Raw genomic sequence first — 13175 nt, 5'->3', positions numbered from 1 at the left:
ACATGACTGCGATCTGCCCAAGCTAAGAGAAAAAAATCTGAATGAGCATAAAATTAATCTCAAACTAATATACCCTTCCTCTTGCATGTGCTTGTAATATACTAAGTTGATGTACCTTTTTTTTTTTAATTTGTTTTAAGAAGGACAATGAACTTGAAAGCCTCCTAGCTTCTTTGAAAATTTCCAAAGAAAATGAAGTGCAGACTTATTCCAAGGAAGCAAGAGCTACAAATGAAGAACATCTGTCACCACAATCATTTGCTATGGTCTGTATACTGCAGGAATCATTACATTGCAATTTAGCATCTGCTATCTTAGCATCAATGCTTCTATTTAAAGAAACTCCATGAAACCTCATACTGCCTTTTTAAACGTATTGATGAGCTTTTAATTAGCTATTCTCAAAGAAAATTAACAAACACATTTGTTTATGCTAAGATGCTGTTATCTGTGCCTTGATAAAATGTTAACTGATAGGAAAACAAAAATTCGGATTTTGTTACCGATTACGATATTCAGAGTTAAGTAAGAATGTAGTGTTATCTGAATGCCATCATGTCCCTGAATGGTTTATTTTATTTTTAAAGAAAGGAACACAGATGCTCAAAGAGATTTTGAAGATAGATGGCTCTGACCTGGAAACAAGGAATGACATGAAATCCCAAGTTAATGATGTTCCTGCTCCCCCTAGTAGACAGGATTGCCATGGAGCTGCCTTGCAATATAGACAAACAAAAAAAATGGGTATGTTTAGACATCAGCTCATAGTTCAGAGCTTCACCTTGTAGTGACATTTTAGACCATAGCTAACAGTATAGTACTGATTTTCAAAATATAGTAATAAAATGTCCATCTTTTTCAGTTCTACTTCTTTATTCAGATCTAAAAATCTCTTTATATATAGTCTCCTGTTTTTTGTTAATCAGATATGAAAATACCAGGAAAAAAATCAAATATGCTTTTTTTCTGCTAATAACAAAGTTCCTATCCATTCAGTGCAGGAAATGTTTGTGATGCAGCTTTTTTTTTTTTCTTTGTCAGCTGCTTATATGAACAGGCCTCATAGCGCTGGAGGCCTTCAGAACACACCAGCACTAGAAACTGGAGGTCACCCTTTCGCTTGTCCACAGCCTGCGCTGTCTACTGTTTCTGAACTTTCTCGTGTTTGTTCTCTTGTTGGAATGTCGCAACCAGATTTCTCTTTCCTAAAAACACCACAGGTAAAAAGCTTTTTCTGGAAAAGTTAGTTGTCAACTTTGTTTCAACTGTCCTATATTAAACATTTGGACTGAGCACTGAAATCCATCTAAAAATAAACCTTAGCTCCTTTTGTTGCCTTTTTTGAAAACAAACAAACAAATCTTCTGTTTCTATCTCACAGTTTGTTTGTCAGCAATACAAATTCCTCAAAAACCTTATCTCATTTTTCTAGACCATGACGGTTTGTCACATAAAATTATCAAATGGTTTGTTGGTTCATGGACCGCAGTGTCATTCTGAAGCTGAAGCAAAGGAGAAAGCTGCGCTTTTTGCTTTACAGCGTTTGGTGAGGATGCAAAGAATCTTTTAAAATCTTCATCTCTATTGCATTGTGTCTGTTTGTAATCCTCTGTTTCCTTCTTCATAGAGTTCCATAGGAGTAAACTTCCCTTTGCCTCCACCTCCGCCTCCACCAGTGTTCCCAAATTATCAACCACTGGGAGTTCCTGTACCACCTGGATCTATTCCTCCAGTATTTGCACAACCCCCTGGTAAGTATTTCACTAGTACACGTTTCAAATATTGTCATGATATCCTGTAATTGTAGTAGTTCTTTATGTGAAAATTAATGCCTTCCAGAAAGCTCCATTTTTGGTCTTTGTGTATGTAGTTGTATGTCTGAACTGCTTTGAAAACAGTTGATGAACGTCTTCTCATCAATATGCAAATTAATTCAATACAGAGAATCACGTATCTCCCGATTTATTTCTTTTCCTCAAGAATGTATTTGTCCATTCAGTCTTAGTTGGGTTTTTTGGTTTTGTTTTTTTTTCCTTCGAAACAATAGTAATTAGTTCAAAGCTGATAGTCCCAGTCCACAGAGCTCGTAAGAAATCTCTTCCTTGATTTTTACATGGACTTCCCCCCCCCCCGTATAGTTAATGGTTGTCCATGCATTAGTGTTTTTATTTGTTTATAACCAACTTTCACTGAAGTGCTGCATCACAATCCTGTTGAACACTGCCAAACATTAGCATGGTAAGTAACCCCCCCAAAATTGCTAAAAATCCTGGTGGCATTTCTGGTTCACGTCTATTTTGTATTCTACTAAAGCTCACATTCACAGCTAGTAATTAATGAGTCAGCACCATTGTAGTGTCCTAGTAATCCATACAGCAGCTGCTACATCTCTTTTCCTCAGGGTTTCTATATTGTTGACTTGTTTCAAAAGGATGACCTAAACTTGCAACCTTCTACTAACACAGTTCACTCAGCTAAGGATGTGAAGATCCTAAGTTATATGTGCTCTCAAATGCAGATGCCGTGACTTAGTGCTCTTAACTGTGCTGTCGTCTAGGTGTAGTTCTGTAAGAGCAGAACTGTTTGGATTTTTTTGATAATAAATAAACACTTAACTACTTTCAAGTAAATATGGAGAATATGAGGCTTTATTGGAAAGAGAAACAACAGGCAAACAAATGTAGTTGGGGTACTTTTGGGCTTTTGGGGAGTCGGTATCCTCTTTCTGAGGAAAAAGAGCTGAAAGTTACTTATTTTCACAGCTAATATAATGCCTCCATCATCTCACATGTTTGGTCCAGTGTCCTGGGGAACTCCAGTGCCTAAACATTATTATCCTGGCTCCTATCCAGGAAATGTGTCTCTTGCAGGAACTATACCAGTTGGTTCTCACAACCAGTTTATACCTCTGCAGGTAAGATTGGCAGGTTTGTCTTAATATTCTATTTTTGTAAAAAATGTGCCTACATGATGAATGCAACAACACCCTCACCGTGAAGCACTATTTAGTATTAGAAAATTATTGTAAAAAAAATTGTATGCATGTTTTCTAAAAGTGGAATATTTGCAGTTTTTTGAGAATGCATTCTGTTAAATAATATTTATTTAATTTAAAGGTAACTAAAAAAAGGGCTGCTAGCAAGAAAAACTTTGAGCTCAAGGAGTTTCAGAGTTCCCCTCGAGCTGCACCACTAAAGAATGAACAGCCAGTGTCTTCTGACCACATTCAGCAAGATAGTTCTTCAGCTCCTTTAAAATCTCCTCAAGCTGCTCAATCCACTGTTTCATTTCAAGACAATGTGGCTACTCCAAGCGTTCCTCATAACAAATCAACACCAAACACTTCCAGCAAGCGAAAGCCAAGAAAGCTGGCTGTCAATTTTGGCGCACCAAAATCTTCAGAATAAATATGGTAGCTAGGTGTATTTTATCTTTAACTCTTCCCCCCACTGTTATGTTCTATCATTTAAAAAAATCAGAAAGCTCTATTAAAAAGACCAGCCACTTTAAGTATAATATAGAATGACATACATTTTATTTGCTATGATTTTCAGGTTGTTATGAAAAGTATAAAATTTATGTTAAAACTTAATTATTTTGACTTAAATTAGCAAAAGCCAGGAAATGCTGAGTTAAGGTTACCATGCCATCCATTGTGCCTAGGTTTCTAAACAGTGGCTTACAGACTATACCGGGTAAGCAGCAATAACAGTGGCAACCTTAATTCAGAATTGCCGTGCTTTTTGGGAGGGATATGGAGCGGTAATAAGTTGGGCATCAAACATTGCTTAGTATGACATTTCGTATTCTAGCTTATTTTTAAATAGCGTAGTAAGACAGAAAGGAAAAAATTATTTAAATGCAGCTTTTATATTGGCTCTCCAGGTCCTTCTGAGTTGAATCAGTGTGACTAAAACCTAACTACAGTGGAACTGCCAAATTCACTTTAACTATGAACTGCTAGGTTTTATACCAGAGGGCAACAACTTTACAACTTTCAAAATGTAGGTATTATTGTATCTCTAGTATTAGAGTGTCAAAAAGTGATTGCTGATGCAGAATCTATTCCAGGAGATTAACTTATAGGATGTATTGAATAAAAAAATATATTTGCAAAGTAGAGACCTCTTTGGTAAAGTACGTTTAATTTTTTTAATCTAGCAGCATTATCAATTTCATTGTTTTCTGATGATAAAATAACATAGATAGCTACTACAGATCTGCAAAGCCTCTTAAAATGCTAGTGATACCCTGATTTTTTTCTAAATTAGAAAAACGGCCAGAGTTTAAAGATGTCCATTTGTGTAGTATGGCTGTCAAAGTTACGTTTACTTAGAGTCCATTTCTCCCTCTAACAGTCTGCGCCCTGAAACCTTCTCTATGGTAGGTTATTTTTTGTTGCTAGTGACTTTTAATATTTATTTTTTAGTTTTCTGATAGAAGTTCTGTGTAGCAAAATTAAATTATCAGAAACAGTTACTATTGGTTCCATAAGAATATTCAGACAAAAAGTGGACTTGTATTTTTGGAGGGAGCTATGTTGTAAAAGAAGTAACTTCATCATTCTTAGTTCATATAGGAAAAAAAGAAGGCTCAAAGATCCCTGTACTATTTTTAACCCACTCGTACCTTTCTTATTGACATTAATAAGGCAATAATAATGTCTTATTGACATTCAGTCTAAGAGAAAATTTGAAGCCTCAGTTGGTGCTGTTTACTGACGTTGATTAAATTTCATTTTTTCTTCTTTATTCTAACCTGTTCCAGAAAAAATACTTTTCCTCTAAGGCCCAGGAAGCTTAGAAATAAAGCATACTTTAGTGATTCATTTCGTTGCCTCCCAACAGGTTTCATGTTGGATCTGCAAGTCTGTAGACTTGCTTTCAGTTCCCTTACCTTGTTCTTTGCCTCCATTTCTTGGTGTAGTACCAAGTTTCACATTGTTACCATGTTATAGGATTTTTTTATATTGATTTCTCCGAAACAGTTATTGCCTCAGCAGTATTTGTAGAATAGCAGCAAGCCCTATAAAAAGGATCACAGAGGTAAAAACAAGGTTAAGAAATTTTACTTCACTTTACTCAGTATCACAAACCTTGTAGAATAGTCTATATACAGTCTTAAAATACGTTGATATAGTTGTTCCCTTCATAGCCATCTAGTCTCAAGAGGGTTTGAAGCCGTACGCCATGAAGGGAAAGTTGTACGTTTTGGTGATTTATTGTCATTAGCAACACAAGATTGACACGATGCTGACACACCAATGTTTTAGAAGTGTTTATGTGAAACTTAGTTATGGGACACAGATATTGGCCCCCCCATATCCTATATGAATTATCTGATCATCAGAGAAAAGATCTGTTTAGAAATTCCTGTGATGGAGATGAGACTACGGTAGATTCTTGCATCACAGAATGTTGACATATCTGGATAGCCAATTTATGCAGATTTTTTAGAAATAAAGTTATGAAGGACACTATACTCTTAACACTGGTAAACACAGCAATTTTTATTATTTATTACTTAGTTCAGACTAAGACTTCCTCTCCCTCTTCAAGTAGAATTGCTATATTTAGTATATATAGCTGGTTAAACACTTAATTCTGTAGCTGCTGCATATTGTATTAGTCCCTGGTTTTTAGTTTATATATTCTATGATACTGACTGCCTGGTGCCCAGTTAATTACAGTTTTACATGTCCTGGTAGATGTAACATCTGCAATGACCTATGCCGTGTCCCCTATGATTTCAGTTTTATATTTTAACAAGGTGATTATGTTTAATTCATACAGATATAAATTTAAGCATTTGTTTTTCTCATAGATATAAAGTATTTTGTAAGCACTGGAGTTTTTCATTAGATCTTATACAGAGCAGTATTTTATTAAAAATCCAAAAGGGAAGACTTTTACGTGCGCATTTTTGTAGTTTCTGGTTTTTTTAAAATAACTTTTCATTGTTTATCTGCCAAGTGAAATGTTTTAAATTTGCATATGAATATTAAGCATTTGTTTTTCTCATAGATATAAAGTATTTTGTAAGCACTGGAGTTTTTCATTAGATCTTATACAGAGCAGTATTTTATTAAAAATCCAAAAGGGAAGACTTTTACGTGCGCATTTTTGTAGTTTCTGGTTTTTTTAAAATAACTTTTCATTGTTTATCTGCCAAGTGAAATGTTTTAAATTTGCATATGAATGGATACAGAATGTATTTTTTGTGCTGTTTAGTGTTAAGTGTGCATTTGCAGATTTTTAGCATGTAGTTGCACAAAGGACTGTGCAAAGATATTTTAAAATATGAATATATGATACACTGAAGGAAAAACATTCATAAAAGTTAAATGCTATATAAAACTTTAATGCAATAGAATAATTTTATAAATTGTGTCTGTGTCTGCTTGGATTAAATATTGAAACAAGAAACATTACTTATTTTCACTGTTTTATTTCCAAATACTATATGGGAACTTCTGTATGCTCCAAACCAAAATTTTAATATATAAATTAAATCTCATGAAGCCCAATTTCTGTGATTCTCAGAAGCAGCAGCTGCCCACAGCCCAATTTCTGTGATTCTCAGAAGCAGCAACTGCCCACCTCTGAGCTGTTTCTTGGTGGCTTTCAACTACTACTCAGTTAAAGATCTGAAGTTTGTTAAAAAGGCTGTTGGTCACTTTGCAATTAAAAGCATTTAACTAGATACTGATCTTCCAAAATTTCTTTGGCCTCTGTCACCCATTAGATTTAAAAAAAAAAAAAGCTATAGACAAGGCAGTAAGATTACTTCCCAGCAAGTTTAGTCCTAGTGCAAAACAAGGTGCAAAAACAGCTGTTGGCTGAGAAATAGGAGGAGCCATGGGTACCTGGAAATATTTGAGACCCTACTGTGAAGCCTTTTTCTGTACCTGGAGCAAAACATTGTGCTGAGATTTTTTTCTAGAGTAAGAACAGTTACCTCATTTGTAACAAGGCTTCTGAATGAAGCATAATGACAAACTGCACTAAAACCAGTGTGATGTGTTTGAATTTCTCTGAGAGACAAACGGCAAGTTAGATTTCATAATTAGATTTCCTCATCCCCCAATAATAGCAGTTTTTTTAAATTCAGAATTGCCAAATTAATGTTATTAGAATTTACCCTTATTTTAGAGAGGGTAAATAAATTTCTTCACCTTTGTATTGTGTATATATCCCATGTGCTGAGTTTTGTCCTCTTTGACCAGTTATCTCTAAGATTATGTTCAAACTCTACTTGTTGTTCCCTTTTAAAGCGTAATGAACACTGTAGTCATGCCAGGTAATTCTTGGTATCTTTGGTTGCGAGTTACGAACTTTGTTAGGATCTGCCTTTTGCCGACTGCAGCACCAGCTTTTCATGCAGAGAGGTGTTACCTTCCTTCTCACAAAATATTGTGTGAATTAGCTTGTTGAAAGCAACTAGCATAAAGAATGGAGTTACACCCTCAACGTGACCAGCTGCTGCAACTTTGTGTACCAATATTCTATAGAGAACAGCAGTCTGGTTGGTATATACATTCAAGTCATATTACTCAACATGAAGATACCAAGATACAATCTTGCATTTCTTAAGCTGTCTTCAAATTATTAGTCAATGGACTTTTAAGTACTGCAGTTACCCTGCATGGCAAGTTCTGCCTCATTGCATTCCCCATCTCAATATATAGCACTAAAGAAAATTAAAACAAATTAAGTAAAGGGATAACTAAAATGTATCAGTTTGTGCATAATAAATCTTGCATGGACACTCCCATTCAAAAACTAAGTGACTTTTGTTCAATTCAGTTTAGTTCATCTGAACTACTATATAGATGACCCCTGAGAGTGAGGAATCTCAAAGAAGGAATGGTTACTTACAGTAAGGGATTTTTTTAATGCCTTTTTTTCTTTGAGATGTGCTGTCCATATGTATTCCATAATCAGCCTTCCTTACTACTGAGAGACAGTTGTGTTCTTCTCTTTCTGTCTCTGGAAAGGGGACACAGTGACACCAAGGGCATAAGGGCAGTCTGAATACACACTCTTGGCCAAAAGAATCCAAATTCAGGTGCATGAGGACCCATGAATATTGAGACTGTAACTGATAGATATTTCGAAGAATCGGATATCATGAGGTAAGTAGCTGTTGTTTATTCACAAAAGAATCCATGGTTCCAACAACAGTTCCTTATTGCTGCCAATTTCTGACGGGGTGTTTACTCTTATTTTTCTGTAATTTACAAATTTCCTGTTTCTTCTCTGCTTTGAAAGACAATACAAATCAAAGAGAACAGAAGGAGTCACAATGCCATCAAGTGCAAACAGTGAACATGATTCCTGTTATTTGAAAGGACAGAGAAAGCATTTTTCATTAAAACTTATTATTTTTTCTGGCAAAACTTGGTCAGTAAGCGTTACTGCACAGCATTGCTTTATGAAAGTTGATAATCACCCTTAGTCCTGTATTTTGTGTAATGGCAAGAAAGACAAAGGCTGGCAATCAAAAGCCAAAATGTAATTTCTGTGCCAGTAACAATAGCAATAAAATTCAAAGTCGGCAACTTTTAGCATGTTGAGGGTACGGGGTAAAGCAAGAACTGCGATTCCAGTTCAGGTAAGTGATCTATTTCAGAGTAACCCATGCATGTTTCAGATTTAGCACTACTTTGGGACAGAACCTGATGTACTGTTGGCTCCTGATGTTTCCTCCAGTACATATTTATTTGAAACAGCTGAAATGCTTTGTGAGTCATTGAAACTTAACTCAGTAGGGTAAACGGAGAGCAGCGTAGACTGCTGGAACTTCTGAGTTTACTGAGCCTATATTGAGCTGGTTCGTTCTTCTTCTAGATTTTTCTGTGTTTAAATTTTTTCCTTTTCCTTCCCCTTGCTTTCTTTTTTAATTCCTTTTTTTTTTTAAATGGGAACTTCTGAGTTTACTGAGCCTATATTGAGCTGGTTCGTTCTTCTTCTAGATTTTTCTGTGTTTAAATTTTTTCCTTTTCCTTCCCCTTGCTTTCTTTTTTAATTCCTTTTTTTTTTTTTAAAGTGGCTAGCTCTTATTGAAACAACAGTTCTTAAGTGCTTTTTCATCCCTTTAGCCTCTAGTATATCCATTCTCTTGTTCCTAAAGTCGTTGATGGCCGTTTTCCTCTCTTTATTTTTAGATTTTTTTCCTGTGAATTTCCAGACTTTGAAATCAATGTTCTTTTAAAGAGCTGTTCAGCCCTGGATTTTCTAGGTACAAATGACCATTCCTCACATGTATGTACATACACATGCGCACACACACACATATCTATATACAGATATGGGACTCAATCTCTTATTTTCTCAAAGCTGTTCATAGTTCCGTCATTTTTAGTCCACATCATAATTCCTTAAGAGACATCCAGAGGATGATGGGCATGATGTCGTATATACGCATTGCACACCTCCAAATGTAGATATGACTTAGGATGGGTTAAAAGCATGGGCAAATAATGAAACATTAACAGAATAAGTACACCAGTTTTCCCTTCACTTGGTTTGGTAGATAAATTCTTGGCTTAAAACTTGATTGTTCTAAAGTCCACCTCATTCTCTGGCAAAGGTTACTTCTGTCGCAGAGCTGGCAGAAAGGAAGGACTGCTTGTGCGTCAGGCACAATGCAAAACCTCATGCACGTGGGCACAGTTTTGATGTGCAGTTCTCTAGTGAAAATGCTGGCTTAACCAGTCTCTTATTACTTGTTCCCACTGGATCGTGCCAAACTGTTTGTGTCACCACATTATGAACCATATCAAGGAATTAATCTGATTGAAACTCTTTCCCCCATGTTATTTTTCAGCCTGATAGTTCGCCGTGGAGCCACAAGAACAGCTGTGTTGGTACAACAGTTCGCAGTGTAAGGGCGGGATGACTTAGCAAGAGTGGAACTGCCTAAGAAACATCCTATCGCTGCCTAAAACTCAAATCACCCACGAAGCTAACATGCTAGATTAACTGATGTCATTGTGTGTGGTTCTGTCTGTTGACTTCAAGGAGAGTGGTAAATTCTGGCAGGGGTATGGGAGGAACTGCTGAGAATGGTCATATGGTAAATTATTGCAGCAAAATTTGCCAAAAGGTCATCGCTTTCACTTTGGGCCGTCTGTTAATTTTCCAGGCAAGGCTTAATGTATGATGTATGTGGGCTGTACCAACCAATGGAGCCATAGAAATTAGTGGGCTCTTTCTTATTTCAATGCAAACTGACTAAGGACCCTGAGGTCAATGCTTTCATAACGTTAAAACTTGTTAAAATGGTAGAGCTAAGGAAGTGGGTAAAATGGTAAATGAGAGCTTGATGAGGCAGTAGAAGGGTAGATGCATCTTGACAAAATACAGCTAAGGAAGGGAAGTTAAAGGAAAAAACACGTATTACAAGTTTTGGGTCTTGCTCTCCTAGATTCCAGTAGCTGGAATCCTGTTAGCACTGCCAGTGGCAAGTTTGATTCATACGGGAAGCCCGGGGTGAGCGAAGAGGCTCCTATGTATCAGTAGCACAACAGAAATGCACTTGAAAATACCTTTATTTAAAAGAAAAAATAAGTTACCTATTCCAAATACAGTTTAATTAATCACTTGGAAATTTTAATTAATAATCTGGTCCTAGAAAATGTTGAGATCGTGTTTTCTTTCTAGTAATTAGGTCTGCTGGATCTGTAGCACTCCCATCTCTCAAGGCCTATTTTAACCTGGATAACTGGGGCAAACCCCTCTTGCTTGGCATCCTCTGAAGTGTACTTGTTGCTGGCTGACCATGCTGAGCGTGATGACATTGCTTACAAATATTCAATGTAAATTACTCATGGTGGGGGCTTTGCCATCGCTGCCAGCGATGGAGGATCTTGTCCCTGACGTTCTGCCGTTTGGTTGGTTTTACTTAACTCTTTCCTTTGCTACAGCATTGGACAGGTCCCTGGAGTGCCTCCACTCCTTCATTTGGTTTGATATTCCAGTAAAAGATAAGACCAGTCACGCTTTCCAGAGACCAAAGAAACTGAGGATTTCGGCAGAGAAGATGCAGAAGTACGGGACGTAGCTGCTGCGGTAATTGGTATGTGACCCCAGGTGTGTGAATTCTCTGCTTTCTGAACAGTGGAAATGGCCCCTGCATGCTCTCACTCGAACAGGGAGAGTAGGGTGGTGGTAGAGGTCAGGCGGGCTTATCAGCGTTGCAGTGCAGTATAGGAGGAGGGTGTCCGTACATCTTCACTTCAGACTGAATGTTCCTTGTCTGTGCTAAGATGAACTTTGGGCTTTTACCCATGCTGGCGATAAGATTTTACTCTGAGGGTGACAGAGGTTTTGGATAGACAAAGAGTGTCTGTGTGGGACTGATACTATTTATGACAAAATAACATAAGCTAATGCCAGGTAAGTCCTGTATGGACAAGCTATGCACATCTGAAAACTTGTTGCCTACTATATTGCATTGTTTTTATCGCATTGCAAACAGAACAGTAATACAAAATTTGTATTTCATAAGCTTCTCGTAAATTGAGCAATTCTAATACATGCTATATAACTGAGATGACGTATGGACTGCAACTATGCAAGTTGGTTCACGTTCCTTTTTTCCAACGTATATATGGTGTTCCTTTTCAAGATGCATCTAAATTCTTACTGACATACTAAACAGAGTTTAAGATTTGCATGAAGAAATTGGCTTATGGTCACTTCCATGCAGTGCAGTGAGTCAGAGGGGTATGTATTTGTTACGTTAAGAGCTTGTAAAAGAAAAAAGTAACCTGCACCTCCATTTTCTTTTTGAAGTTTTGCTTCATCTTGCAGTGAGATGGGCCCCACTTGTCGATACTGTAAAAACATGAAGGATGTCTAGATGCATTTTCTCAATTTTACTTAAGGCTTCTTAGTTCTTGAATGTTTGGAGAGGTTTTAGCCTTTTATACCAGTTACACATGTTGAATCTTATTTAGGGAGCTTTCTTCAGGAGTTCTAAATAGTTATTATTTACCGAAACTAACAGAGTAATTAAATTAGTTTGAAGAAAAATAGTCCTAATCAGATGTGAAGCACTTGATACCTTTCTCTGACATACATCTATTAGCTGTGTGTCAAGAGATTATAACTGGTCAAGTTATAGTCAAAGAGAATATACAAGTCAAAGAGATGATGACTTTTTAATGAGTCGTTCCTTCGGGAGGAGAGGTAAAGCAGCCATTCCTTGGCTTTCTCTTTCATGTGCCTTCAGTTCCCTGTGATCCCAACCTTTGTCCCAGTGACCTCTGCCACTGCCCGGGTGCGGTGGGGAGCCTCTCCTTATGTGGCTTCCACTGCCGTTAGCATTCCTGATTTAAAGATCCAGTGACATCAGACTGTTATCCCACGTTATACCCTTTTGTTGTTCATAGTGCAACTTCTTCTAAGAGGGGCCAAACAGAAGTGCAAGGGGAAAATATTTTCTAGGTATTTTTTGCTTTTCCTGCTCTAATTAAATGAGGAGTTAAAACTAATTGATTAATTCTTCTAATTAAATTGGGGTTAAAACTAAATTCTACTGATACTAGTTTTGGGTTGAACATCCTGAATTTTATTGCTTAACTGAGAATATTTCTAGTTGTTCCTGTTTAAAAACCACCACCCCATCTAAGGGCAGTAGGGGAACATTTCTGTCACTAACTCTGTTCCAACGGGAATTTTAAACGTGGTTCCCTCTGTGAAGGAAAGTGATGGCACAAGAGGATTGCTGCAGATTAAGGCTTTGTGTAATTATGTATCATTCGTTCACTGATGCTCACTACCGTCAGTGACAAACCCCTGCAGCCACCATACCTCGCCCTTTACCACACACCTGCTCCTAGCGGACGTTTCTCCATGCGGTACAGCTGTGAGGAGGAATTGGGATTAGGCAGTATGTTCACTTGGAGTCGGTATTAGCACCGCGAGGAAACGCTCTGCTGGTGCTCGCTGAATTCTGCCTTTTAGAAACCCTTTAACCTTTGGTGTTTCATTAAAGCCTTTTACGTGCATTTGGCAAATCTATATAGAAACGGCACAGACTAAACATGGGGTTTTGTTTCGGGTGTGTTTGCTCTCTGTGTGGAGAGAGAGCTGAGAAGGGGCCGTCACCACCGGGAAACCCCCGTCGTCCCCGTCCCCCCCCACCACCCCGTGAGGGAGCGGGCGCGC

The 13175-nt window shown here is 37.4% G+C and overlaps 2 protein-coding genes across 2 annotated transcripts in view; both read left to right on the top strand.

Annotated features, from left to right (window-relative positions):
* The window catches only part of XRN1 (5'-3' exoribonuclease 1), a 32622-nt gene extending 28042 nt beyond the window's left edge, over positions 1-4580 (top strand). Inside the window, exons 36-42 of the mRNA XM_009286704.2 lie at positions 141-266; positions 588-744; positions 1042-1220; positions 1433-1546; positions 1628-1751; positions 2763-2914; positions 3117-4580. Of these exons, the coding sequence (XP_009284979.1) occupies positions 141-266; positions 588-744; positions 1042-1220; positions 1433-1546; positions 1628-1751; positions 2763-2914; positions 3117-3407 (1143 nt within the window). The 3' untranslated portion in view covers positions 3408-4580. The remainder of the gene's footprint in view (positions 1-140; positions 267-587; positions 745-1041; positions 1221-1432; positions 1547-1627; positions 1752-2762; positions 2915-3116) is intronic.
* A 3501-nt stretch (positions 4581-8081) lies between these two features.
* The window catches only part of GK5 (glycerol kinase 5 (putative)), a 34226-nt gene continuing 29132 nt past the window's right edge, over positions 8082-13175 (top strand). Inside the window, exons 1-2 of the mRNA XM_009286726.2 lie at positions 8082-8134; positions 9829-9868. Coding sequence (XP_009285001.1) covers positions 8082-8134; positions 9829-9868 — 93 coding nt within the window. The remainder of the gene's footprint in view (positions 8135-9828; positions 9869-13175) is intronic.

The sequence above is a fragment of the Aptenodytes forsteri genome, unplaced genomic scaffold (assembly GCF_000699145.1).
Source record: "Aptenodytes forsteri isolate BGI_AS27 unplaced genomic scaffold, ASM69914v1 Scaffold184, whole genome shotgun sequence".
NCBI classification, from domain to species: Eukaryota; Metazoa; Chordata; class Aves; order Sphenisciformes; family Spheniscidae; genus Aptenodytes; species Aptenodytes forsteri.
Note: the sequence above shows the minus strand (reverse complement) of the source record. Positions and strands in the feature narration are given on the sequence as shown.